Genomic DNA, 27,216 nt, shown 5'->3' with positions numbered 1-27,216 from the left:
AAAACAACATTTAAAATAAATCTTTAGAAAGTATAACAAGCCATCAGCCAAAACCTTAATAGCCCAGTTGGTTGAAATCTAAAAAGTTCACATATTTAAAAATTTATTCTCAATTAGCTCCATTCAAAAATAATAATCAAAACATTTTCCAGGCCTTTGTTTTGATTGGTCCATGTTAAAGTTAAATCCAGATGAATGACAGCACACAAGACTCTTCAGACAGAAACAAAACACTTTCCTCAGTTTCATTTACAGACTTTATTAAACCTCTTACACCCTCAGGGGGTATAAATAAATTTCTGCCTGACAAAAACACACAAAAGTAAATCACTTATAGCCTCATAGCTATTAGATTTAAGAAGAAACTTTTGGTACCTCTGTAAAGGTAAGATGTCATAGAATGGTTTTCTGGTGTCAGCACCATTGTAGCTTTGACCCTGCCTGAAATATTAGGGACAAAATACAAAATATTTTGCATTTTTTGAACCTCGCCAAAATTTTCTTTGAAATAAACATTGCAAAACACTACCAAAATATTATTTATAGCACAAAAAAGTAGTACAGACTTTTAAATCTAAATGTTGTGTAAAAGTATACCAAATTTGGACTCAATCAGATGAATCATACTTATTTTAGAATGGTATTAGTGAAAAATTTCTTAGGCGGAGAGGCCATTTTGGCACATTTATCCAAAAATGTCACCAAACTGTGCCAAATGTGTTTTTTACATCAATACTGGGGGTTTGTTAAAATTAAATAGCTTATTACCATCTAATGACACTTTCTACATATAACCATTGGTCATGACATTTACCCCATTTATATGCAAAATGTACCATTGTGCACAGTATAATATGTATAATAATGATGAACTCAAAGCTCTTTCTTTGACTCCAAATAGAAAACTTTTATTGAAACAAGGTAAAACAGTCAAAAATACTTCTTGAAGTAATTTCCAAGAACAAATAAACAATTTTGAAAATCCACCACCACCAAAAAAAAAAAAAAAAAAAAAAAAAGTTCAAAAATAAAAAAAAAACTACACAACCACAAACTACAACTTTTTGTGGTAGTCCTCAAAGCAATTTCTGTCTGGCTGAAGACAGAGGGCAACGTTACATTTGGGACAGTACAGTGGTGTTTTTCTCTTACTGCCATTCTGCTTGCACCACACACAAATCCTTCGCTTTTCCTCTGCTGTTCCCCCAAAGTATCTGGGAACTGACCCAGGGCATTTGAATGCACCGGGTTGAGCCGAAAATGATGTGCTTGGTTGAGGACAAGCCGTTTCTCCTTTGGACTCCAGTATGAGCTCCTCCATGAGTTTCTCTCTGAATTGCCGTTGGGAAATGGCCTTTTCCTCTCTTTTTTCTGCAAGCATTTTGAACATAATGAAACTATTTACAACAGAAATGTCAATAAAATGGTAAAAAAAAGTCTTATACCACTTCATTGTCTTGTTTCTGACTGAGTAGTATTGGATCAGGGCATCAGACAGATCAACTCCTCCCATAAATTTATTGTAATCTTTCACAGAGTCAGGAACGGAAATATCTTTCATTACCCAGTGCCCTGCCTCTTTGACTCTCCTCTTTACAGTTGCTCCACTGAAAGATTTGTGGAAGGTGCTGCAGACCGTCACCTCCTTGGTGTCCTTCCACTTGATAAATAGGAGTCCGTCTTTTCTGATCCACCGCATCTCTCCCCTCTGTGCAGATCTTAGAAGGTTGTTCAGTGTTGTTTTGGGGAATCCCACAAGATTTCCCCGGATGGTGCCACATGCAGCAGTGCTGTTTGAAGCCAGTTTTTGAAATAGGTAAGGACTACTGTAGAAATTGTCCACATATAAATGGTAGCCCTTTCCTAAAAGTCCAAAATCCATGAGGTCCATTACTGATGTGGTGCCGAGACCTTCTTCCCGAACAACAGCAGACTTCCCCTGGTAAATGAAAAAATTCCAAGTATAACCAGTCCTGGAATCAGCCAAAACAAACAGTTTATACCCAAACCTGGTAGGCTTGTCCCTCATAAATTGCTTAAAGTCAATTCGTGCTTTACTGGCCACCATCCGTTCATCAATGCATATTTCTCGCATTGGTTGAAAATGAGTCTTGCAGGCAACTCTGATGTCGTCATAAAGTGGTTTCAGTTTGAATAGCCGATCATAGTGAGGAGTTCCCTTTTTTTGCTCATTTTCTTCATCTTTTTTGATGTTGGACAGGTGAAGGGACCAAAGGATGGACTCAAATCTGTCACGGGTCATGCAGCTACGTGGAAATGGAAAATTATATGGCCATTTTGTTCGCCAGAAGTCTGGCTTTGAAGGTACTTGTACCAGTCCACTGAATATAATTATGGCTAAAAATTTGTAAAAATCGTCCACTGTCAAAGGTGACCATTTGAATTTTTTTCCAGCTGCAAGTAAACGCTGTGCATTTTCATTTGTGTTTTTGATTATTTCCCGAATGGTGTAGGCACTAAAGAAAAGCTTGAATAAGCTCAGGGGTGACCAACTTTTTGTAGAGTCAATCTGAGGTCCTGGGTCTTTCTTTGGAGTAAATAATGGACATCCGGGCTCCGTATCAAGTTCCTCTCTAGTGTGCCAACAATCCTCGCCTTGTTGTTGGTGCGCTGAGGAGCTGACTTTCTGTCGTTTCCTTGCCTTTTTGTGTGTGGTTGTTGTTCTTTTTGGGGCTGGAGCTCTTCCACGCCCTGAAGACCTCAAAGGAACTGGTGGAACATAGTCTTCATCAGCCTCTCCTGCACGATCTCCACTGTGGAAACAGAATGAAATATATTGAAGACTAAATTTGACGAAAAATGACATACTGAAAATGAAGCTGCATCACATAGTCTTATAAAATAAAGCAAAGACACCAATGTTGCACTGTGACAACACATTTCTTATTTTGTAACAATTTTTTTGGCATAATGGACATCTTACCTCAAAGAAGATGAAGAATCATGAGAGGTGGGGGGAGGTTCAGCTCCATCTGAGCTTGATGGTTCGGCTTTCACTTGACTATAAATAAAATAAAGTATTTGAAGAATTAGAGGTTTATTACAAAGTAATGAACCAAAGTAAACATGAAATCCTTACTAGTAAAATAAAACATATTTTAGTAAAACATAAATAAACAAATAACCACATGGTTTTACTTCCTGCCGTTATTACAAGCATATAATCACAGAAATAAATAAATAGAACCAAAGCATCAAATATTTTGTGTGAAATTGCGGGGGGAAACTTACACATCACCGAGATCAAGTCTGTCAGCTGTGTCCGGCTCTTCCTCCTCGTCCGAATCCCACCAGCTATCAGAAGAGTCTTCCAGCTCAACATCGCTCCGAAACATTTCTTCCAGCGCCTCCACATCTGACATCTTCCTCCGCGCCATTGCAGTTGAGCTAATTTTTGCTAGAGTTAGCTCCTGCATCATTATTCCTTAAAAGACAAATAAATAAATCTTTAGTTATGACGTATAAATAAATGATTGTACAATTAGAAAGGTTTTAAAATTCGCTCAGACATCCAAGGAAGATTTGGCCATCTTTGGTCATTAAGACCTCTGGTGGAAACTACGAATGGCAGGAAAGTCGTCATCATAGCGAAAAACAAAACAAAACAAGTTTAATATGAACTGAATCAAAGGTACCAGTTAGATGAGCAGTTATAGCGGAGAAAGTCCAGCAGCTTCATCGTTTGGCAAGAAAATCATCAGGACGACATTCAGCCTGTAAACAGATGAAAACCATTAATTTTCCCCTTCATGGTGAAATCGTTTGAACAACTAAACTGTCATCTGTAATCCAAGGAAGGTTTAGATTGAATTTCTCTCAACTGAAAATATTGTTCCAATACTCAGAACCAGCAGCACTGCCACATTAAACACTCATTTCAAGACTTAGAAATATTCTCAATTTCTAGTAACTAACAATAATTTAGGCAAACTCATTTTTGACATTCTAATTTTAAAAGACTTTAAAGCAGAGACCTACCTGCCAGTTCTTAAGGTCTAGGAAAGTTTTGCTTTCAAAAAATGTTTTAAATTATCACCCTAAATTCATACTAAGTCATCAGCATTTATTGCTTTCTAACATGATTGCAGAAAACCTGCCTTTGACAGAAGTTTAGAACCCTGTTTTAACAAATGCTGTTCCAATTGACATCCATGTTACAATTATAATTGCATTCAATATTCAGCAGTTTTCCAGAGGCCTTGATTAAAGGTTTCCTATATCTGTAATATGATGGGTCAATGGCGCCCCCTGGAGGTTTGAAAACAAACCTTCACAAGAAAGTTTAGGAAATTGTCGCTCCAAAAAGTGATTTACACTGACTAAAACCGATAATATATATCTATAATGAATAAAGCAATCATCACACAGGTGATTTACCTTAAACATTATCTTTAAAATAAAATGTAATTCCAAAGCTTTTGCAGAAATCCTTCACACCAAGTATTTTTTCCATCCATATATTCCTCCCACTTTTTTAGAGCAATTACTTTAAAACAATTTCACTGAGTTAAGGTGGAAACACAGTTAGAAAGGGAAATGTTTATTATGTTCAATAATCTACTTGAAAACTCAGGTTTGTTTAAACTTTCATTTAATTATACTTAAAATAAATTCAAATAGTTTTTATGGGCAGAATTTCTCTAGATATTTCAGATTTAACCAAAACAGATCTTATATCATTAATACTCTACCTGAGGAGATTATTTCCTTTCTTCTTCTTCTCTTTAATATATCAGTAGAGGTCCACCAAACCTCTACAGTGGCTGTGAGGGCCATTTTGTGACCCAACCAACAGAACCCTGTGGAAACAGTTGTTGTCAGAAAAGAACCAGAACAAATGTACAGTCTAGTGAGAACAGTAAATCGCTCAGACATCCAAGGAAGATTTGGCCATCTTTGGTCATTAAGACCTCTGGTGGAAACTACGAATGGCAGGAAAATCGTCATCACAGCGACCAATCAGACACCTGATAATGTTTTATCACAATACTAACCTGAAGGTTTTCACTGCAGCAGCTGCTTTGATGCCACATCATTACTCCTTAAAAGACAAATAAATAAATCTTTAGTTATGACGTATAAATAAATGATTGTACAATTAGAAAGGTTTTAAAATTCGCTCAGACATCCAAGGAAGATTTGGCCATCTTTGGTCATTAAGACCTCTGGTGGAAACTACGAATGGCAGGAAAGTCGTCATCATAGCGAAAAACAAAACAAAACAAGTTTAATATGAACTGAATCAAAGGTACCAGTTAGATGAGCAGTTATAGCGGAGAAAGTCCAGCAGCTTCATCGTTTGGCAAGAAAATCATCAGGACGACATTCAGCCTGTAAACAGATGAAAACCATTAATTTTCCCCTTCATGGTGAAATCGTTTGAACAACTAAACTGTCATCTGTAATCCAAGGAAGGTTTAGATTGAATTTCTCTCAACTGAAAATATTGTTCCAATACTCAGAACCAGCAGCACTGCCACATTAAACACTCATTTCAAGACTTAGAAATATTCTCAATTTCTAGTAACTAACAATAATTTAGGCAAACTCATTTTTGACATTCTAATTTTAAAAGACTTTAAAGCAGAGACCTACCTGCCAGTTCTTAAGGTCTAGGAAAGTTTTGCTTTCAAAAAATGTTTTAAATTATCACCCTAAATTCATACTAAGTCATCAGCATTTATTGCTTTCTAACATGATTGCAGAAAACCTGCCTTTGACAGAAGTTTAGAACCCTGTTTTAACAAATGCTGTTCCAATTGACATCCATGTTACAATTATAATTGCATTCAATATTCAGCAGTTTTCCAGAGGCCTTGATTAAAGGTTTCCTATATCTGTAATATGATGGGTCAATGGCGCCCCCTGGAGGTTTGAAAACAAACCTTCACAAGAAAGTTTAGGAAATTGTCGCTCCAAAAAGTGATTTACACTGACTAAAACCGATAATATATATCTATAATGAATAAAGCAATCATCACACAGGTGATTTACCTTAAACATTATCTTTAAAATAAAATGTAATTCCAAAGCTTTTGCAGAAATCCTTCACACCAAGTATTTTTTCCATCCATATATTCCTCCCACTTTTTTAGAGCAATTACTTTAAAACAATTTCACTGAGTTAAGGTGGAAACACAGTTAGAAAGGGAAATGTTTATTATGTTCAATAATCTACTTGAAAACTCAGGTTTGTTTAAACTTTCATTTAATTATACTTAAAATAAATTCAAATAGTTTTTATGGGCAGAATTTCTCTAGATATTTCAGATTTAACCAAAACAGATCTTATATCATTAATACTCTACCTGAGGAGATTATTTCCTTTCTTCTTCTTCTCTTTAATATATCAGTAGAGGTCCACCAAACCTCTACAGTGGCTGTGAGGGCCATTTTGTGACCCAACCAACAGAACCCTGTGGAAACAGTTGTTGTCAGAAAAGAACCAGAACAAATGTACAGTCTAGTGAGAACAGTAAATCGCTCAGACATCCAAGGAAGATTTGGCCATCTTTGGTCATTAAGACCTCTGGTGGAAACTACGAATGGCAGGAAAATCGTCATCACAGCGACCAATCAGACACCTGATAATGTTTTATCACAATACTAACCTGAAGGTTTTCACTGCAGCAGCTGCTTTGATGCCACATCATTACTCCTTAAAAGACAAATAAATAAATCTTTAGTTATGACGTATAAATAAATGATTGTACAATTAGAAAGGTTTTAAAATTCGCTCAGACATCCAAGGAAGATTTGGCCATCTTTGGTCATTAAGACCTCTGGTGGAAACTACGAATGGCAGGAAAGTCGTCATCATAGCGAAAAACAAAACAAAACAAGTTTAATATGAACTGAATCAAAGGTACCAGTTAGATGAGCAGTTATAGCGGAGAAAGTCCAGCAGCTTCATCGTTTGGCAAGAAAATCATCAGGACGACATTCAGCCTGTAAACAGATGAAAACCATTAATTTTCCCCTTCATGGTGAAATCGTTTGAACAACTAAACTGTCATCTGTAATCCAAGGAAGGTTTAGATTGAATTTCTCTCAACTGAAAATATTGTTCCAATACTCAGAACCAGCAGCACTGCCACATTAAACACTCATTTCAAGACTTAGAAATATTCTCAATTTCTAGTAACTAACAATAATTTAGGCAAACTCATTTTTGACATTCTAATTTTAAAAGACTTTAAAGCAGAGACCTACCTGCCAGTTCTTAAGGTCTAGGAAAGTTTTGCTTTCAAAAAATGTTTTAAATTATCACCCTAAATTCATACTAAGTCATCAGCATTTATTGCTTTCTAACATGATTGCAGAAAACCTGCCTTTGACAGAAGTTTAGAACCCTGTTTTAACAAATGCTGTTCCAATTGACATCCATGTTACAATTATAATTGCATTCAATATTCAGCAGTTTTCCAGAGGCCTTGATTAAAGGTTTCCTATATCTGTAATATGATGGGTCAATGGCGCCCCCTGGAGGTTTGAAAACAAACCTTCACAAGAAAGTTTAGGAAATTGTCGCTCCAAAAAGTGATTTACACTGACTAAAACCAATAATATATATCTATAATGAATAAAGCAATCATCACACAGGTGATTTACCTTAAACATTATCTTTAAAATAAAATGTAATTCCAAAGCTTTTGCAGAAATCCTTCACACCAAGTATTTTTTCCATCCATATATTCCTCCCACTTTTTTAGAGCAATTACTTTAAAACAATTTCACTGAGTTAAGGTGGAAACACAGTTAGAAAGGGAAATGTTTATTATGTTCAATAATCTACTTGAAAACTCAGGTTTGTTTAAACTTTCATTTAATTATACTTAAAATAAATTCAAATAGTTTTTATGGGCAGAATTTCTCTAGATATTTCAGATTTAACCAAAACAGATCTTATATCATTAATACTCTACCTGAGGAGATTATTTCCTTTCTTCTTCTTCTCTTTAATATATCAGTAGAGGTCCACCAAACCTCTACAGTGGCTGTGAGGGCCATTTTCTGACCCAACCAACAGAACCCTGTGGAAACAGTTGTTGTCAGAAAGGAACCAGAACAAATGTACAGTCTAGTGAGAACAGTAAATCGCTCAGACATCCAAGGAAGATTTAAGCCATCTTTGGTCCTTAAGACCTCTGGTGGAAACTACGAATGGCAGGAAAATCGTCATCACAGCGCAGGAAATGACTGCAGCCAGGATCACATGGAGGAGACTCACCTGGTCTGAGCTGCTGCTGGTTCAACGCTAGCAACGCATCAATCCTGTAAAAAAAAAAAAATAGAGAAGAAATAAACCAAATTATTCAGAGCTACACATCAAGATGCATTTTCCTAATTAATGTAATAAAATAAAGGTAACATAATATGATGTTTGAGTTAATTCGCACATTTTCTAAATGTACAAGTAACAAGTCTGGCTTAGTTTTCTGCTCCTAAAGAGATTTTTCTCAAAGGAAACATTTTATAGGGTTTTGCTACAACGTTTGATTAAAATGATGTTAAATGTAGCTACAAAAAAATGTAAGCAATTATAAATCATGTTATTTTACTAAAATAGGCAAATCATAATGAACACAATTCATTCTTCTGCACATGTTCAGTAAATTAAACTATTATTGTAACAATCTAGTAATAATCTAATAATCTAGACATGTTAAGTTTGGTGAACAGCAAGAAAATCTACAACTTTTATATAGATTATACAGGCTGAAGCCACAGAAACACGGCAAAGCTACAAATAAATAATTTTATAGAAAAATTCTGTAAGTTTATCGGTGAAACGCGATGAATTAAACACAAATTCATCACTTTAAACCCAGAAAGTATCGTGAAATGAGCTCGTGATGCGTCACAACGTGGAGGTGAAAGTTTGCGACAGAGACAAGCGTGAAACAATCCAACTCCATCCATCAAATAAAGTCATCATCTCGTCTTCACATTATCGGATAACGATTAAACGTAGCACATTTAAACAGACTGATATGAAATTATACATTTTAATCTATGAGATAAACAAAAAAATCAGCAGTAAAGACAGAGTTACCTGCTCCTCTCGCCTGGCTGTGGGAAAATGACCGAGGCAACGTTCCGTCGCTGTTTAAATACGTCATGGCGGACGGGCGCCGCCTGCCGGACGGGAGGTGAAGAGTAAAAAAAAAATCCATTGCTGCAAAATATTGTTTAGATTGATTTATTTATATTTTTTTTATTTATTTATATTTTTACACAAAGAACAAAAATATTTAAGAAAGTTTCAGAGATTTATCCAAGGGCATCAAATGTTACATCAAATGTTTATATGAATACATATCGTAAGCAGAATACTTTATATATTTCCAAATATGCTTTTATATTTTAGTTTTTTTTTTAGAGTTTTTCTTATGTTTTATGAACGTTAGTCTGAGTTAAAATTGGATTCATATTGATAAAAAAGCAGATTTTTCTGCCTTTAAATGCATTTTCACACACTGAAGTACTTTTTCATTATCTAAAAATATTTCCAGTAGCTACTGAACACCAGAGTGTTTATGTTTTTAATCAATCTGAAAATCTGTTTTCTTTTAAATTTTTGATTCTTGAAATTAATTATTGTATTTTTATTCTTTCCTGCTTGGGTTTCTTAGATTTTACTTTTTGTTTTATTATTATTAGTACTTTAAAACCCTTAATTTTCCTACTGTTTTCTGTTTTTTAAAATTCTAACATATTATATAATGTTCTTGCTATACATAGCGTACCATCTATATCTGCAAAAAAAAGAGAGAAAAATCTTGTGACTATTGCAGGTCAAGAGACACTAAAATGAATTGAGAGTCATTGAGAGAGAGTATGTGGACATATGGACCAATCCCCTCTCTCCTTTTGCCTCTATCTTGCTCCTGATTGGATGTTCAAAGTGCAGATTATTTGAGCCCCCTCAGCCTCCATCCCTCCTCCTCTTCGGTGGTGGTTGTTGCTGCTGCAAGCTGCTGGTGTTGCTGTGACGATGATATCCTCCCCCTCTTACACACACATACACACGCAGACGAGGAGGAGAGGAGAGAAGAGGCAGCAAACAAGACGGTATCATGACGCGATGGCTGCAGGCTGGAAAACAGACGCTCCCACTGATGGCCTGGAAAACAGGGTGAGAGCTGGATGCATTTCCTGGGGACAGAAGGATGGATGGATGGATGGATGGATGGATGGAGGGGTGGATGGATGGATGAGTGATCGATGGGTGGAGGAATGTTTGGGGGTGACAGCAGCAGCTGTAGCCTGCCTCAGAGAGGGGGATGATGCAGAGAGGACTGCAGGATGGGAGCAGGGATGGAGGAAATGAGGACGGACCGACTGAATGCAGCGCAAACTGATCAGCTATCTGTGGATAAATAAGTGAGTGTGTGTGTGTGTGTGTGTTTGGTGTGTGTGCTGTCAGGCCTGCATGCACACGCTAGCATCCTGTCTGCTAACAGAAACAGAAGGTACGTCACTTCTCCGAAGTGAAACTGAGGTCTCATCACAGCGACATATTCTGTTTATAGGAACATGCAGCTCCTGCAGAATTCAGATTGATCAGTGATCAGATGCATCCGATCAACTGATTCTGTAAAAAAAAAAAGATGTTTAAAGCTGGAAAATCCAGTTGAGTGAGAAGAAATGGATGCAAAATAAGCGCAAATAGAAAAACACGACTGAAAATATCACTAAAAATATACAAACATCAACATAAAGGGGAAAATATAAGTTATCATGAATTCAACAATAATTGCAGGTAGGAAGAGATGCAGAAGAAAAGACAAATCAATTCAAAATAAAGTCGATAAAGAAGCACAAAAGCTTCATAAACAGATTCAGATTGATTTCTATAAAGCAGCTGATGCATAAATGTTAAAATGACAGAACAGTTGGACTTAAAACTCTGAATAAAAAGTTGTTATAAGAAGATAAGAACAAGAAAACAAGTAAAAAAAAAACTTGAATTAAAAATAGAATCAAATCGACTAGAAAGAGACAAAACACTAGAAACGAAGCAATAAAATAGCTCAAAATATTACAAAAAGATGCAAAAATGGCAACAAATGAGACAAAGCAACTTTAAAAACATAAAAAGAAAAAAAAACAACTGTAATATCGTTAATTTGTTTCTTTTTATCATGTGGATTTTTAAAATAAATGTTACAGATTGGCTTTCATTCTGAAGAGTCAGATTATTTTACTGCATTTCAGGATTCTTCCAGATCTTTACCATCCAAACAGCTACAAATGATTATCAATAAAAATTAAAACACATTAGTTAAGCCACTGTGAAAGTATAGTCATTTTTTATTGCCACAGAATAAAATTATTACTTGCAGAACCTCTTTCTGAATCCCACACACAGATATTAAAAAAACACTGCAGAGATGCTGAGATATTTTATTCCTTCAAAACTTACAGTAGCAAAAATGAAGCTTCTTATTGATTTCATCCCAGAAAGGGAGAAGAGGAAGAGTATGAGTGGGACCAGTACGTGATGAATGAGTGATTACAACACAGAAAAACAGAAAGTGGACACGAACATTCCCGTGGGAACGTCAGAGGAGACGGATCAGATGAACCCAGTGTGTGTGTGTGTGTGTGTGTGTGTTGTGTTTTCTTTGTCTGATTGCCACCGTTTTGTTGATTTATGGACTTGCTACCAGCAGGTTTCCCTGAAATTAGTTTTTATTGAGCTTTGCAATCAGGTGATGGAGCCTCGTCTGCTGATCCAGACAGAAATAAGCAGTTTTTCAATTAACTGAGTGAGTTCTGGTTGGTCAGGCGAAGCTCATTCAGTCATGAATGAACCGGATCGCTGCAAAACCCCTGAAATTAAACAGAGATCAACCCCATTTTCAAAAACTGGATATTAAAATGTTATTTGCTCCAGGAGAAAGTATTTTCTCTTTTACTTGTTATGAGGGGTCCCTCAGGGCTCTGTTTCAGTCCCCATTTTTATCTCATTGCAGAAATTTCCTCAATCAATTCCTGACATTTAATTGAAGAGAAGCGACCTTTTCTCACAAGAAAAGGTCCAGTCCTTCGGCCTGTTGCTGATTTGGTGAGATTTATGTGATAATCAAGCCAGTATGTAGGTGAAACAATTTAGCAGAAATGTCAGCAGCTTTAATGTAGCGAATTAAACACACAACGTCCATCGGACGTGAATGACCTTTATGTTTAGTTTTTGAAATCAAACATTGACCTTAAACACAAACTTGTGGAACTGATTTGGGAACTAAAGTCTGAAATCAGCTCTAAATCCAAGACTAGATGAGACGTTTGGTACCAAACTTCTCAAATTCTCAGAGTTTTCATGCTTCTTGTAGGAGATGATGCCACCATGATAAAGAGGCGCAATACGTCTCATTCTGAGTTAAACACTGACCTTTTAAACTCTCATTTAAAATAAAACTCAGCCACAATTTAGTACCAAGAATTATGAATTTCCCTATATAATCCTGTATATATGTGAATAGATGTCAGAGGTCAGTTGCCTTCATAAGTATATTGGAGTATTTACTGGTTGTTCTGTTGTAACTGTTGTACGTTAAGAGCATCTGGAATTGTGTCTGGTTGCAGAACAGAGAGGATTATGCTTTTATGCTTGTGTGGACACTTGAAATCCATCTTATCTTTTTCTGTGTCACTAATAAACAAAAGCTCTTCCGGCAGACTGGTCCTCGAGTGCTGCCTCTGCACATGTGTGTATGTTGCAGCGCTGACCTGAAAACATCCATCTGATTGTGTTTTCATGAGTTTTATCAGTGAGAGTCAGCTGCCATGAGGCACACCAACAGGTTAGACCACTATTGTCCTGTTGCCAGGTTGGTGTTTCTGTTTGGTGATCCTTTTGTTGAGCCTCCTCAGCTTTCATCGGTCCAGTAGGTTTCCCATTCTTTAAATGGTGTGTCTGATTGCTTTAAGCCAAAGTAATGACAACCACATTTATAGCCGTACCCCATCTAAAGTAGAGACAAAAGATGACTGGATTGATAGATAGATGACAGCTGCAAAACAGTTGTTTCAGGAAGAAAAAGAGCCAGGCTGTGCAGCAAAGATAAGTTCAAGTAATAGCTGAAGACACAAAATCAGATACAGGGACTTTGTACACCAGCTATGTTATTAGGTACACATGTTAGTGCAAACAGAGAATCAGCAAATCCTGTTGTAACGTCTCAAAACCTTCAGGTATCTAGAAGCAACAAAGACAACCAGCAGAAGTTCAAACTGAGCATCAGAAAGGAGCAGGATGGAAGTGGCTTGGATCGTCTCATAGTTATTGGTGTAGAAAGTAATGATCTTTAACAAAGTAAAAACACCCAATGAGCGGTAGATGAGGACCAAAATAACCCATCAATGTCAGAGGAGGATGGGTAAACTGGTTCAAGATGACAGAAAGGGAACACCAGCTTAAATGAGAACTTATTACAACCAACACATGCAGAATACCATCCCTATATTCATGACATTGAAACACATAAGGTTACAGTTCACACAGATTCTCCAAAAATCAGAGTCTCAGATTGGAAATCTGTTCTGATGAGTCTCAATTCAAAACTGAAACAACATTTTCTGGAGTTAAACAATCAGCTCCTCTCAAACATCCCTCTGAGTTTCTCCTTTGTAAAACCCAAAACAAGGAGGCCTTGAATTGTCTGCAGACCCGTAACAGCCACAGACCGTCGCCAGACACACAACCCACTGCAAGAGAGAGTCCCACAATCCTTTGCTGCATTGTAACATCAGAGCATGAGTGAATGGAGATGTGGGGGTGTGTATCCTGAAGATTTCAGAGGAATCCTTCTGCTGTATGATGTGTGTGTGTGTGTGTGTGTGCTGAGCAGATGTGTGTTTCAGACGTTAGGAGTGTGTTTGTCTGCAGGATGTGAGGCTGATCAGAACATCTCAGGGGACAGAGGCGTTTGAACTGGATTACAAGCAAAATCACGCCGAGCTGCAACCCCTCCCCTCTATGAATTATTCACCAGAACATTGGGCCTCGTGTTTTTACAGAGAACCTGGAACAGAAATTGCTTGGCTGGCAGAAAAACAATCAACAGACAGATCTAAGGAATCAAACCTGGTTGTTGAAAGTTGTTACCTGCAGAACTTCCTGCTGCTGAAATTCTTATTTTAGACATATTTTCCCGTTAGAGGTTTGATCTCCTCCTGACTGAGGCCCAGACAGATTTCTTGTTCACACCTAACCGTCATCATCATCATCACGATGTGTGCATCGCTGATGAAGAGGGGAGCCGGCGACCCAGAATGCTCTGCATCGTCAGTGTGAACTCATTCACATGCTGAAGGATAAATATAGGGTTCTGGGGATTAAAGAACCCGCCGCCGCTTCACATTTTTTCTTCCATTTCTTCTCGATGGTTGGTGTCACCACACCCCCACTCGCTCTGTGCAGTCTGTTGCCATGGAAACCCCAACCTTCCTCCCTCCCTTCCTGTTTTTCCATCACTTTGAAGTCGGTTTGGTGACCTACATTAAAAGCTCTTTATTAGTTTTTGACTTTACAAGTTCATTCTGAGGATCATAGCATGGCAGAGGCTTTCCCTGCTCTGCGGACCGAACCGTTAGGGAGCCACCTGAGCTGTACATCAGTCTGAGAATTGATTCATCTTTGCTCTGCTGTCATTTCTTCAGTGCATACAATAACTCCTGTCGCTGTGTGTTTTAAACGTGTCTTCATTGGTTTTGTGTGAGCAGTGAGTTAGTAGAGCTAATTCAGAAGAAGAGAAACGGTGGTTGAAGCAGATTGAAATCAATAAATCCCACAGAGAGCGAGTGTAATCCAGCCATCCATCATCCATACCTGCTGGCGTCTACCTCTCGGAGAATTACAGTCGCTGTCATGTTTTTGTCAGTGGAACGAAGACAGAATACTTGGAGAGAATCCAATGCATGCAAGGAAACACTGCAAACAACTGCACAACCTTTCAGAGCTTTCTGGATTAATGTTTGCTAAAAAAGAATCTGATGAAAATCCCAGATCTTATCTGATGTCGTTTTTATTAAACATCGCATCAGTTTCCCCCTTTGCCAACTTAAACCTCAGATTTCATAACCTAAAGTTTTTATTTTGGCCTTTTTTTTCTCTACTTTGTGCCTGTATATAAACCAACGTTGTCTCTTTATTTATAACTGTAATGTAAATAACTCTAAAAATCTCATATACAGTTTATTGTAACCATACATTTCTGAAACCTTTGTTTAACATCATATTCAACGTATTTAGGTTGTGATCCCCGTTTGGTCAATCAGTCTCCTGGTGATAGATTACTAATCATAACTACTTTACCTGGCAACAGATGATGAGTAAAATGTGGAAAACTGAAGGTGGACATGAATTTAGGCCGGAGGAATGAAGGGTACAAAATACTGTCTGTGGCAGAAAGCTTCAAAAGTCAGTCACAAAATGACTAAAACTACAAATATGAAATGGAGGGCAGCCGGATTATTGATTCTTTTTCATGTTCTCCTGCTAGTTTAGCATATGAAAGGATGACTGTTGGAATATCTGGCAGATTTTCAGACATTGTAAGATTTCAGTGCTTCATTGTTAAATGATAAAGTCATCAAAAGTAAAAAAGTAAATTTCAAAATACACGTCAAATATCAGCAGAGCAAGAAAGCAAATAGATTCAGGCATAAGTTGACTGCCACCTAGTGGCCGTTAGGTGAACTGCAGGAAGGAGCGTTTCAGCTCAACCTTCATCCTTATTAATGCAAACCTCACAGCTGCTTCCTGCTCAGGCCTGCAGAGGGGGCATTATGGTGATAATGGGGCTGGGGATTATCCGCAGTACTGAATAAAATATAAAATTTATTTTGTATAGTATTGTATACCCTTTATCTGCTAGCATGATAACAGATCAAAACACAAAAGACTAAATTATTCCTTATCATAAAACAGTGTGAGCCAACCTTCTGGTGTCACTGATGCTGTTCAAATGAAAGCATGTGGTCAAGATTTTAATTATTTCTCTATATTTTTTTTATCTTGATCTTTAACTCTTGTCATTCTTTTCTATTTTTCTCCTGCAGGAATCAGTGGATTCATCCTCAGTCCTCTTCAAATGAAGTCAATTGAACTGATTGTACTTGAATCATTCCTGAAGGGAAACAATCTCTTTCTCACCTTCTTCTTTTCGGTGTTTCAATGGATAAATAACCATCTGGAATCATCTGGATTTACATGGAATCCATGTTTAATCAGGAATGTGGGACAGAAGACTCTCAGATCTACAGAAGAATAACGTTGATGTGGATTATTGACTAAAACCAATCAAACCTAAGAGCAGTGCAGATCTTTTTAATGTTCAGAATGTGCCAACAGTTTCTACTGGACTGTTTTTCTCCTTTCTCCTGCATGTAAAATGGAGTAAAAAACAAAAAGAGTCGGGAAAGGAACCTGTAAGAAACCAAAGCAACAAACCCTCTGCTTGAAAGCAAAGCGTCTTCCCCTGGCTGCGGTGAGGACGGAGGGGTGTGTTTGGAGGTTCCCCCCCAGCAGGCTGCCGCGCGCAGATGGAGGCCCACCAACACTCCCCAGATAGCAGCAGTGAGGAGTGCACCGTCCTGGAGGCTGCGCCCAGCAAGAACAGCTGCCTGCAGCATGCAGGGAAGGTAAGAACACCTTTGAGATCACATCAGGTTGAACTTTACCAACACATGAACCAAACAGGACATTTACAAAAGACAAAATATAATAAAAATATAAAAGGAAGGGAATAAAAACATTATAAAAGAATATTAAACCAAAAAATACAATGGTATTTATATCAGAGTTTCCTGATATGTGTACCTTGATAATAAAATATGTGAAATAGATATAATGTGTACAATTATACAAAATGAATTCATGTATTAATCCTAGTGGCACCAAATTAACACGAATAGTAATTTATTGGATGATGCTACAGTTTGTAAGAGGGGTGGGTGTAGAAATAACACTTCTACACTTCTACCCACTCCAAATATACTTTTCTATTGTTCCTTTGTTTTGTTTGCTTTTGTTTTAAATTTATTTTGTTTGTATATTTTGTTTATTCTTTTGTTACACTAAGTTCAATAAAGTCAAACTACAACTAAATTTGACCTTTGAGAAGTAATATTTTCCCTACTTCCCTCCATTAAAGGTGATGAACTACCTGGTTTGGATTATTCAAACTCTCACCTCCTTCCATAACTCTTAAAGGGGCAGTTTTATGTATTTTTCATATTGCCTTTTTATAGCACAATCAAATAATTATGCTACATTCAGTTGTTATAAAAATGCTATGTATATACCAAACATGACTTAACATTTTTTATTTTGCAATTCACTGCCTTGAACTTGGGCCTCTGTCTCTTTCAAAAGCTCCTGCTCTTTCCGACACACAAAACTTTAATAAAACCTCCCTTTAAATCAGGTTATAATCTATTTGAGCTTGAGTCTGAAAAATCAACTAAAAGGCATAAATTTGATGGGATTATGAGATGTATAGTTAATTCATCACTATTTGTGCCTGCAGGTGGCTGACCTGTACTGCTCGGCCTGTGAGTGTGCCCTGTGTGAGGACTGCTTACCGGCCCATGAGGATCACCCCAAGGTGGCGCTCAGCCAGGCTCTGGAGCAGCACCGGAGCCGGCTGCAGGAGAGACTCGGGGCGGTCCAGAGCAGGTACCAGCAGAGAAACCCCGAAGACCACACATGGACATTTATATGCTAATATTTCTGTTGTGATCTAAAATATGAAAAGGAAAGAACATAAATGAGGTACAGCTAGATTGGGGGTAACCAAAGTTGGTAACTATCACCAGGGAGAGAACTAAAACGTGCAGAATGGCCCTTTAGGACTGATGCTTTGTTCCAGTTCTACTCATAAATGCTAAATTCTGACTTTCCAGTCACTGGAAAACCCCATAAACTGGGATTTTCCACTGGGAAACTGGAGCAACCCCAACTTCCCCCAGTTATGACTTGTAAGGCTGACTTTGCAATTCAATATGGCCGCTCCACACATCAATAGTAGGAAGATGTGGTGGAAACATGTTTATTTTACAAGACACAATGTAAAAGTGAGTCTAAAATCATTGTTAAATGTATCGCCTGCAACTCTAACCTGAGCTAATTAAAAGTGATGTTTGCTAATGGAAATTAAAGATTAAAATGATGTTTGTAAGGGCTACAATGTCTGTGGACGTTGCCATATTGAAATACCAACTTCTTAATTAAAACTATTTTACCTTGAATCGGATGTCAAAACCAGCTCTGAGTTCCCACTTCCCAGTAAACCGGAACGCATCGTGGTTTGGGTCTCTGAGCTGGAGACACAACATTTGTAAATGGAGAAACACTGACATCTGGTGGCCATATGGGGAAACACAACATGAAGGGCACAAGATTTAAGTATTTGCTGATTGTTTAAGAATGAAATACATGAAATAGAGAAAAACAAAAACAGTTTAGTATGAAATTATCCTTTTCCCTCCTCCTCTGCAGGCTGCCCCAGATTTCAGATGCTCTGTCCCTCGTTACGGAGATTCTCCAGCAGCTGAACAACCAGAGAGCTTCCATCGAAGAGGACATCCAGTCCAGCTTCGAGGACCTGCACAAGCAGCTGGACGTTCGGAAGAGCGTCCTTCTGATGGAGCTCGAAGTCACATATGGGCTCAAACAAAAGGTGCAGACAGATGTGACAGAGTGTATTTGCCAGTCATTTGGACTCTGACTTTGCAGGAAGAGAAACTTGGAAGTATTGAAGAATGATCTATCTGTCTTTAGGTCCTCCAAGCCCAGATAGACAACCTCACGCGTGGAGACGGGGACATCACGGCCACCTGCACCCAGACGGAGGAAGCTCTGGCTGAGGAGGCGAGCGTGGCGACGCTGGAGGTGGAGCATGAGCTGGAGGAGAGGCTGAAGGAGCTGGCCATTCTGAGAATGCCGTGCCAGCCGGAGGAGAACGACCAGCTGGACCTGGTGATGGAGACAGATGGACTGAGGAAGTCCATTCACAACTTGGGGACCATAGTTACAACCAGGTGACGATACAAACAGAAAATACAACAAAACGCTGATTATTCTGTATCTAACTCTGCTCTAATCCTTATTTATTCCTCAGTGCTGTGGCAAGTCAGAGTGAAGCCATGGGCACCGGCTTGGAGCAGTGCATTGTGGGACATCCTGCTTCAGTTACTATAGTAACAAGAGACAAGTCAGGAGGAGCCTGCAAGAGTGGCAATGCCATCTTATCAGCTGAGGTTTGTTTCAGAAAATCAAAAATCAAAATACAGACAGAGGGAAAACCTAAGCACACCTCTACTGGATTTAAAGAAACTGAGGAAAACACTTAATTATTTGAACTTCAGCAAATGTGTCCATCTCTATATATCAAATAATACTTCTTGTTTGCAGATGTAACGCAATGATAGCAACTGAGAAGGAATAAACCAATCTACAAATTGACTGGATGACTTTATTTTGTTGATAGAGTTTCAGAAAATTCAATAAAACGTGTGTGGATGCAGGTATTCACCCCCGACGGCAGCATCGTTGATGGCGAGATACTGGACCACAAGAACGGTACATATGAGTTCGTCTACACGGTGCCCAAGGAGGGCAACTTTTCTCTGGCTCTCCGTCTGTACGACCAGCACATCAAAGGAAGTCCCTTCAAACTGACCGTCACCAAGGCATCCGAGGTAGAGGTCGAGGTGGGTCGGCTAACCCGGGTGAACCTTTACAACGTAGGATCAGGGGTTTATAGAACTTTTGTAACTTTCATAGAGTATGTTTACTTATATATACAGATATATATATTAAGGAAAATATTGAAAAATAATTCAGTTTGCTCTATGATGCCCAAAAATTCAACCCACACTTTCAACCTATCATTCATGAAACATATTAAGATTAACACTAATATCTATTGTTTTCTTTTCTCTGTGGGTTTTCTAGGTGTCTCCATCCACCACCACAGCTACTAACTCGGCAGCCAATGCCACCCCGTCCACAGGCTCCTCTGACGGGACAAAGAGGCGAGGAAAGTCGCCCGGCCAGAAGAAGAAAGGTTCCAAGAGGGCCAGCAGCGCTCTGGGAACCCCACGACGAAAAACTCAGAATCCCATCGAGGACGACCTCATCTTCAAGATCGGTGAGAAAACTTTAAACAATTTCCTCTTGAACATAAAATCTGGGCCACCAGTCTGGATGTCTAGAATGGTAGACATGCTAGAAGGAGCTAAAAAAGAAGGCAATGCTTGGTACAGGTTCACAGACTCAGGAGGCGATGACTTTGGGTCAATAGTTAGAACCTTAATTAGCAACACAATGGACAACGTCTTGGTCTTTAGTAAAATGTTCTTCTCCTTTTCAGGAACTAAGGGTAGAAATAAGGGTGAGTTCACCAACCTTCAAGGAGTGGCTGCCTCTTCCAGCGGTAGGATTCTGATAGCTGACAGCAACAATCAGTGTGTTCAGGTATACTTCAGTTCCTCCAGTCTTGACAACTCACAAAGGTAAATTCAATGAAACCTAAGTTTCAGGTTGCAAACTCAGAAATTCATTTGATCCTCAGATTTTCTCCAACGAGGGTGAGTTTAAGAGTCGTTTTGGGGTGCGTGGGCGATCTCCTGGCCAGCTGCAGCGGCCAACCGGGGTCGCTGTGCACCCGAGCGGTGACATTATTATTGCTGACTATGATAACAAATGGGTTAGCATCTTCACGTGCGAGGGCAAGTTCAAGGTAAGTTGTTCAGTTCCTCAGTACTGACATTTCTTTTCCATCATGGCTGGTGAGGCATTTTTTTGGACATAACTGGTACATCTGCTGTGTCCAAGGCGAAACTTGGCTCAGGGAGACTCATGGGGCCAAAAGGTGTGTCTGTGGACCAAAATGGTCATGTGATTGTAGTTGACAACAAGGCGTGTACAGTCTTCATCTTCCAGCTAACCGGCAAGCTAATTGCTAAGTTTGGGAGTCGGGGGAATGGTGACAAGCAGTTTGCAGGTAAGCCGGATTCTCCATCAAACTGCTGTGTAAATTAAAAACTGTCTGTTAGAGACTCCTGTAAAACTAAGTACTGTATGTGTATGTGTTTACTTTAATTGTTCAGTTCTACACACCTTGTAAGACAGTGCTAAAGAACAGCTTTCATTTGAAGCTTTTAATCTTTTGGCTAATCCTTTCACGAAGGGAAGACATTTTGATATAAAACATCTGATTGCTTCCTTGTTCTCGTCTTGAAGGTCCACACTTTGCAGCAGTGAACAAGAATAATGAGATCATCGTGACAGACTTCCATAACCACTCTGTCAAGGTACGCAATCAATTACATTCACCCCCTTGTTTAGAGTCCAATCAATCACTGAACATAATCTGATGTCTTTGTGCTGTCAGGTTTTTACCACTGAGGGAGAGCTGGTGTTGAAGTTCGGCTCAAACGGGGAAGGAAACGGCCAGTTCAACGCTCCCACTGGTGTAGCTGTGGATGTAAATGGGAACATCATTGTAGCTGACTGGGGCAACAGCAGAATACAGGTACAACACTGATTTATGGAGTTTATGCAGCATATTAGCAACAGACCCCAGTTATATTTCTCATTTTCATTTAATTTTCTCAGGTTTTTGACGGCAGTGGCTCCTTCCTGTCCTACATCAACACATCAGCAGACCCGTTGTACGGCCCACAAGGCCTGGCGCTGACCTCGGACGGTCATGTGGTGGTCGCCGACTCTGGTAACCATTGCTTCAAGGTCTACCGCTACCTACAATGATAAAAACTTAGGAGAGGAGAACAAGGAGGGCAGTGGTGAGAGTGGAAAGCTAAAGCTCACAATGTTTAACTCCATCTATCCATTGCATGAACTTGTCCTGATGGATTAACTGAAGGAAAGAAATGCCAAGGAAAACGTTCGGCCTCCGTCCTTACATGACCTGAACTTCAGAGGAGACGTCTGATCTTGGTGATGTCTGGAGGAATGAAGCCAGAATGGAATATAAAGGTGAAATGTTGCCTCTCCAGAAACGTATTTCTGCAGTACTTTGCAGAAACGGATTCCTGTTTTTAATGAAAGATGTCTGCCTTCACCTAATGCGGAAAAGATTGACCAGCCAAGTAATGAATACAAGTGGAAAATTAATGGTTGCAAAGAAGGAAGAAGACGTACTTTGGAAATCTTGCATATTAAATCTATGTTGTGAATGTTGGATTGACGAAATGTCAGTGGCATAAATGCAGATGCCGAAGTAATTTGGTGGGAATGATTTGAATTATTGACAGTTTGACAATGTTCTGCCTTGATGTATTGTATGTAAAAGACAAAATAATGTCTGGTGAGGTAAAAGGGGTCCAGAGCTTTGACTTTTCTCAGTTTATTGTTCTAAGGCTTCATATCAACTGATCAGATTGTCTTTAAGCAAAACAGTCAGCTTCAACTGATCAAGTTTTCAGTGGAGGCTTGATGGAAAAGTAAATATCTGGACAAGATTACGACCCAAGGACTTCCACTCAATTTCACTAAATTAAAGCATTATGAGAGGATTAGAGCCACTGTAGATTAAAAAATATTAATATGGCCACAGAGCAGTCAATTTTACATATTTACTAGAAACATGGTGGATATTCTCTAATGTGGGGTAAAGTTGTAAAATTAAAGGCAAACAATTATCAATATTAAAACTCAGAAGTTTTAATGGAAAACCTCAGAAGTTTACCAAGGGTTAGGGACCTCATCCGTCTTTTACTACCGGAGACCCTCTCTAAAAACTCTTATAATTACCTATTATAATAGTTCAAACGCCAAATATACCTTAATATGCATTAATACGCACAGTGGAAATCGTCTCAGCAATACTGCTGATGCTAACATCCATGGTCTTCAAGGTACAGCTAACAAAAATAAACAGCGCCATTGATCAATGCATCAACATATTTAAATTCTCTAAGCTCTATTTTCTTTTGAATACTTCAAACATGCTTTAGAAAAACGTAAAAAAAAATAGGAACATTTTCTGTGATATTTCCACCAAATAGAAAATCCATAAAAACTGAGGTGTGAATAGGAGGGTCCACTCTATAAGAGTTTTTTCTCTGTGGCCACATTTCTTTATTTTATCATGTGCAATGCTCCTAACAGTCGGCAAACTACAGACCAATGCCAACACTCCAACCTCCATTTTCAAAGTGATGACTCTGGAGACATTCGATAGATTTGGATTAATTCCTCCGCCTTGGACCACTTTTAGCTTGTTGAACATTGTTTGTACATATGGATTGTTTTAATTATGGAATGTTTATTTCTCCCATAAGATTGAATACTTTAAAAATCTTCAACAATAGATTCATCATTATAAACAACTGCTTGTCTGACTGTTTGACTCGTGGAATGGGACTTTCGACCCACAGCATCGTCTCTGTGCTTGGCGCGTGCGGTTGTGTGTTACACAGAGGAATAAAAAAGCTCTATAAATCTATCTTATATATTTATGAGAACATTTCTAACATTTCCGGGTAAATCAACATTTCAAATCGTATATCTCTGCTTGTTGTCTTGGCAACTGTGAAGAGAAGGCGGGGCTTCTAGAATGTTCAGATTTGGGTTTTTCGTTAATGTCCACGGTTCTAGAGCGCGTTTAGAGTTCTATCGAGTTCCAACGTCAAACTGTAGAATTTCACACATCATTTCATGTGGAAACATTACCTCAGTGTTGGAGAAGCATGCTCTTGTTATCACCGTTTGCTTCCATTCAAGCATTTAGAAGTCATGTTGCCTTCTGTTGAAATATTTAGGATGCACCAAATGTGGACCGTTCAGGGACACTGCGCTGCAGAATGTACTGAGGATAGCCCAAAACTTGGTCTGATGGTTTAAAGCAGCGAAATTTCAAAAACAATGTTTTCCAAAGTGAAGATTTAAAGGAGACAACATCAATACTTGTGTTATGCATGCAAAAACTACACTGATCTTGCAGCTTATTGGGTTTTGTTTTCCTTTCTGTGAGATTGTAGATAATGTCCTGGAAAGATTGACTACTGACAGGAAATTATATGGTCCACTCACATAGAGTTTTACCATGACAATAATAAATTGCTTATTTTGCTGACAGTCATCATCCAGCAACATATCCAAATTCCTAAAACTTAAAACCAACTAATTTGAGTCACTATTTTTGCAAAATTGCATAATTAACAGTATTTTCTTGTATATCTTAATAAACTGCCTGAACACTGAATCAGTCAGCAGTCATGAAAAATTATCAATATATTCACAGCTCCTGCATTGATTTTTTAAATGCCCATCTATTTTTACTGCATATTGTAGAGGTCGATTCCTCTCTCAATGGTCTGCAGTTATGATGCCAATCTTAATTTTTAATGTCTCTTGAGATACTGTCTCATTAGCACAGAGAAGAACAATACTGGTGCTGAGGACTCAGTGAATATCTTCCAGGGCTTTTACAACCTGTCATAAACCAGTTAGCTGCCATTTAAAATATGTCAGCATTGAGCTAAAACATTTGAAATATTGTCATATCTTCCAGTGGTTTACACAATATCTTGATAAATCAAAAATAGGAAGTTATTCTCTTCATCATATCTAGGCTTGACGATCCCACTGACAAATGACTTTCGTTTATTATTTGCTATTTATTTGGTTCTTTATCTCGCAGTTTGATTGTTTGTTTCCACCATGTGCTTTGAACTTCTTAAGTGCCCGTATTGTTTTTATACATTTCATCAAGTTGTCTGAATCAAACTGCGATTTCATCGCCTGTTGTGGTTGGAATAATTGTGCAGTCTTATTTATTTTTATTTATTTAATTTTGAAAATAAAGTTGTCTTAAAGGAATAACACAAAAGTTAACCAGTTTGAAAACCATTGCACCTCATGGTTAACTAGCTAGCTAAAACTAGCTTCTACCATGCTAGTTTTAGCTATTTTGGTTAAAACTAGCTAGCTAACTAACATGGCAAACCAGCTAAAACTAGTTAGCTAGCTAATACTAGCTAGTTAACCATGGGTTAAACACTTACTACAGCTCACTGGATAGTATCTATGTTGTTAAGCCTTTAATTACAAGTACAACTCATTCAGTCTCTTTTAAATGCTAACTAGCTTGCGGCTCTTCAGTCCACTCACGCTAGATTTACTGTAACCATCCAACAATTGCATGTTTGTCAGAATAAATAGATTAAAATTAGAGTTCTCATCAATCTGTTGTTTCTTTTTCTATTTTGTGCTGATTGTCAGTTTGTGTAACTGGATTTTCTGATTGTTAGCAAACAAAAGTGCTGCTACGTCTGAGAGGTTTTTTGTCTCTCATTGAGCTGGAATGAGTTTTTTTCTTGTCAGTGGAGTTAAAATTAGGTTATTTCCTAATTTAATCCTTGTTTGCTGGATATTCAGCCTTATTATGTGTAAATAATGAATGTGGATAAAATGATTGAATTTCTTTCATGAACTTGGTTTGAAATATCCTATAAAACGAATCAGGTCCGTAACAAAAATACCTTTGATAACGTCATAAAAGTGATTGTTTAATTTCACAATGAAAGCCCGGACTGTAACCAGCTTCATGTACTGTTATTGCCTGTTCTTACTCTCTGTAACTACTGTCTGTCATGGCTGTTCATGTTTAAGGCCCATATCTGGATATTCACACACACTCAACACTGAAATAAAACATTGGTTCCTCTTGTTTTGGTTTATTTTATATATAACATATCATTTCAAGGGAAAATTGTAATATTTTTTGCTATTTTCGTCTTTTCTTTGAATACCAAGTGTTTAATATATAACATTAAGATAAAAAGAGATTCAGAACTTGAACAACAAATATCAGGGTTATACATTTATGCATCTCTTCAGTCCATGTCCATGTGGATATTTACTAAGGAGTTCATCCAATGATCACATTTTCTTGCTCTTGATCATTTGCCAACTGGAAGGCAATCTTCACAGCCTCTCATTCAGATTTTCATTTTGCTGACCTCCAGAAAAACATCTCCTGTTCACAAAGATCCTCTAATATCACCGAGAAAAGTCAAGGTAAAAAACCCACAAATGAACAACATAGTGATAACAATGCAAATGTAAACATACTTATTAGTCTTTTGATTTGGTCATTTGCATCAAACCAGACTATAAAAAGTGATGTTATATTCATTAATATTGCCCTGCGACAGACTGGCGACCTGTCCAGGGTGAACCCCGCCTCCCGCCTGGAACGTAGCTGGAGATGGGCACCAGCAACCCTCCCGTCCCCATTAGGGACAAGGGTGAACAGACAATGGATGGATGGATGGATGGATATTCATTAATATCAGATAACAATACACAAGATTTATTTTCCATTTGCATATTCAAAAGCTACAGCATGCAAACAGCAAAACCTCTCTGTGAAAGACCTATTATTCTGCTTTGCATGTTTCATAAACATAAATGTATCTGGAACAAAGGAGATGATGGCCGACCTCTCATTTCAGCTGGGAGTCATTTTCATAGTCATTAATTATCTCAGTTTACTAAAAGGTTGGATGTTTTCTCACTTCCTGTCATTGACTTCAGGTTGACAGAAAAACGTACCAAACAGACTAGGGTGTTTTGGGTTTCCAGCAGTGGCTCTGTTTTTTTTTGTTTTTTTGCACCACTTGCTACTTGTAAAGAGCAGAAACAGCTTCCTGTGGCAGACATTTTATTTGTCGATTCCTTAGTTGTAATATTTTCAAACCAGGTGATGATTGAAAATGTGAAAATCGACACAAACGTCTACAACTTCCTAAGACAATGGATCAGCTGGTGACTCTTATTAAGGATCACATTTATATTAGGATAAAGTTTTATCATGTCATCAGTGACTGCAACACAAACCTCTGCTATCATTTGAGCATTTCAAGGTTTCAGAGTTTTACTTTTTGAGATGATCAAAAACAGCTCTAGTCCTTACAGATGAAGTGAGACCTGCTATTTTGTGCTGCAGCATAATCTCCTGGCTTTGTGTAGGTAAAGGAGAAGTGACACCAAAGAGCAAGGCAGACCAAGCCAGTTGATGCCTACCATCACCAAACACTCAACGCTCCGGCTCACCAGAGCGGACCTGTTCAAAGAGTGGCAAGCAAGGAGGCTGACGAACCAGAGCCACACCACACTGGAGATGACTGTGATGGTGCAGAAAGCTCTGC

General features: G+C 38.2%; 2 protein-coding genes and 6 non-coding genes across 13 annotated transcripts; 1 reads left to right on the top strand and 7 right to left on the bottom strand.

The window, feature by feature from the left end:
• Positions 1-882: 882 nt before the first annotated feature.
• On the bottom strand, positions 883-9,123 carry LOC114157452 (piggyBac transposable element-derived protein 4-like). 6 transcript variants are annotated; one of them, XM_028038437.1, is made up of 8 exons: positions 9,077-9,123; positions 8,252-8,295; positions 7,947-8,054; positions 6,891-6,969; positions 6,633-6,679; positions 3,253-3,431; positions 2,945-3,022; positions 883-2,774 (listed from the first exon to the last, which is right to left on the bottom strand). In XM_028038437.1, the coding sequence occupies exons 5-8, from the start codon at positions 6,672-6,674 to the stop codon at positions 1,055-1,057; spliced, it is 2,019 nt and encodes a 672-aa protein (XP_027894238.1). In that variant the 5' UTR covers positions 6,675-6,679; positions 6,891-6,969; positions 7,947-8,054; positions 8,252-8,295; positions 9,077-9,123; the 3' UTR covers positions 883-1,054. The 6 variants fall into 6 exon arrangements, with proteins under 6 accessions (XP_027894238.1, XP_027894237.1, XP_027894236.1 ...); XM_028038436.1 differs by having other exon boundaries at positions 3,253-3,435; positions 6,659-6,679; XM_028038440.1 differs by lacking the exons at positions 6,633-6,679; positions 6,891-6,969; positions 7,947-8,054; positions 8,252-8,295; positions 9,077-9,123 and adding exons at positions 5,038-5,062; positions 5,274-5,352; positions 6,330-6,437 and having other exon boundaries at positions 1,255-1,371; positions 1,446-2,774.
• LOC114158080 (small nucleolar RNA SNORD14) lies at positions 3,521-3,612 on the bottom strand. The gene has a single exon (XR_003598334.1). It is a non-coding gene; the product is annotated as a small nucleolar RNA SNORD14 (small nucleolar RNA).
• On the bottom strand, positions 4,885-4,976 carry LOC114158077 (small nucleolar RNA SNORD14). Its single transcript, XR_003598330.1, has one exon. It is a non-coding gene; the product is annotated as a small nucleolar RNA SNORD14 (small nucleolar RNA).
• On the bottom strand, positions 5,138-5,229 carry LOC114158079 (small nucleolar RNA SNORD14). Its single transcript, XR_003598332.1, has one exon. It is a non-coding gene; the product is annotated as a small nucleolar RNA SNORD14 (small nucleolar RNA).
• LOC114158076 (small nucleolar RNA SNORD14) lies at positions 6,502-6,593 on the bottom strand. The gene has a single exon (XR_003598329.1). It is a non-coding gene; the product is annotated as a small nucleolar RNA SNORD14 (small nucleolar RNA).
• Positions 6,755-6,846, bottom strand: LOC114158078 (small nucleolar RNA SNORD14). The gene has a single exon (XR_003598331.1). It is a non-coding gene; the product is annotated as a small nucleolar RNA SNORD14 (small nucleolar RNA).
• LOC114158081 (small nucleolar RNA SNORD14) lies at positions 8,119-8,211 on the bottom strand. The gene has a single exon (XR_003598335.1). It is a non-coding gene; the product is annotated as a small nucleolar RNA SNORD14 (small nucleolar RNA).
• An 840-nt stretch (positions 9,124-9,963) lies between the features above and the next one.
• trim2b (tripartite motif containing 2b) lies at positions 9,964-25,733 on the top strand. Its single transcript, XM_028038985.1, has 14 exons — positions 9,964-10,159; positions 16,093-16,674; positions 17,562-17,710; positions 18,533-18,713; positions 18,815-19,074; positions 19,155-19,293; positions 19,561-19,746; positions 19,991-20,186; positions 20,409-20,512; positions 20,610-20,777; positions 20,873-21,041; positions 21,281-21,351; positions 21,432-21,572; positions 21,656-25,733. The coding sequence occupies exons 2-14, from the start codon at positions 16,576-16,578 to the stop codon at positions 21,806-21,808; spliced, it is 2,016 nt and encodes a 671-aa protein (XP_027894786.1). The 5' UTR covers positions 9,964-10,159; positions 16,093-16,575; the 3' UTR covers positions 21,809-25,733.
• The last annotated feature ends 1,483 nt before the right edge of the window (positions 25,734-27,216 follow it).

This window comes from Xiphophorus couchianus, chromosome 14 (assembly GCF_001444195.1).
Source record: "Xiphophorus couchianus chromosome 14, X_couchianus-1.0, whole genome shotgun sequence".
Lineage (NCBI taxonomy): Eukaryota > Metazoa > Chordata > Actinopteri > Cyprinodontiformes > Poeciliidae > Xiphophorus > Xiphophorus couchianus.
Note: the sequence above shows the minus strand (reverse complement) of the source record. Positions and strands in the feature narration are given on the sequence as shown.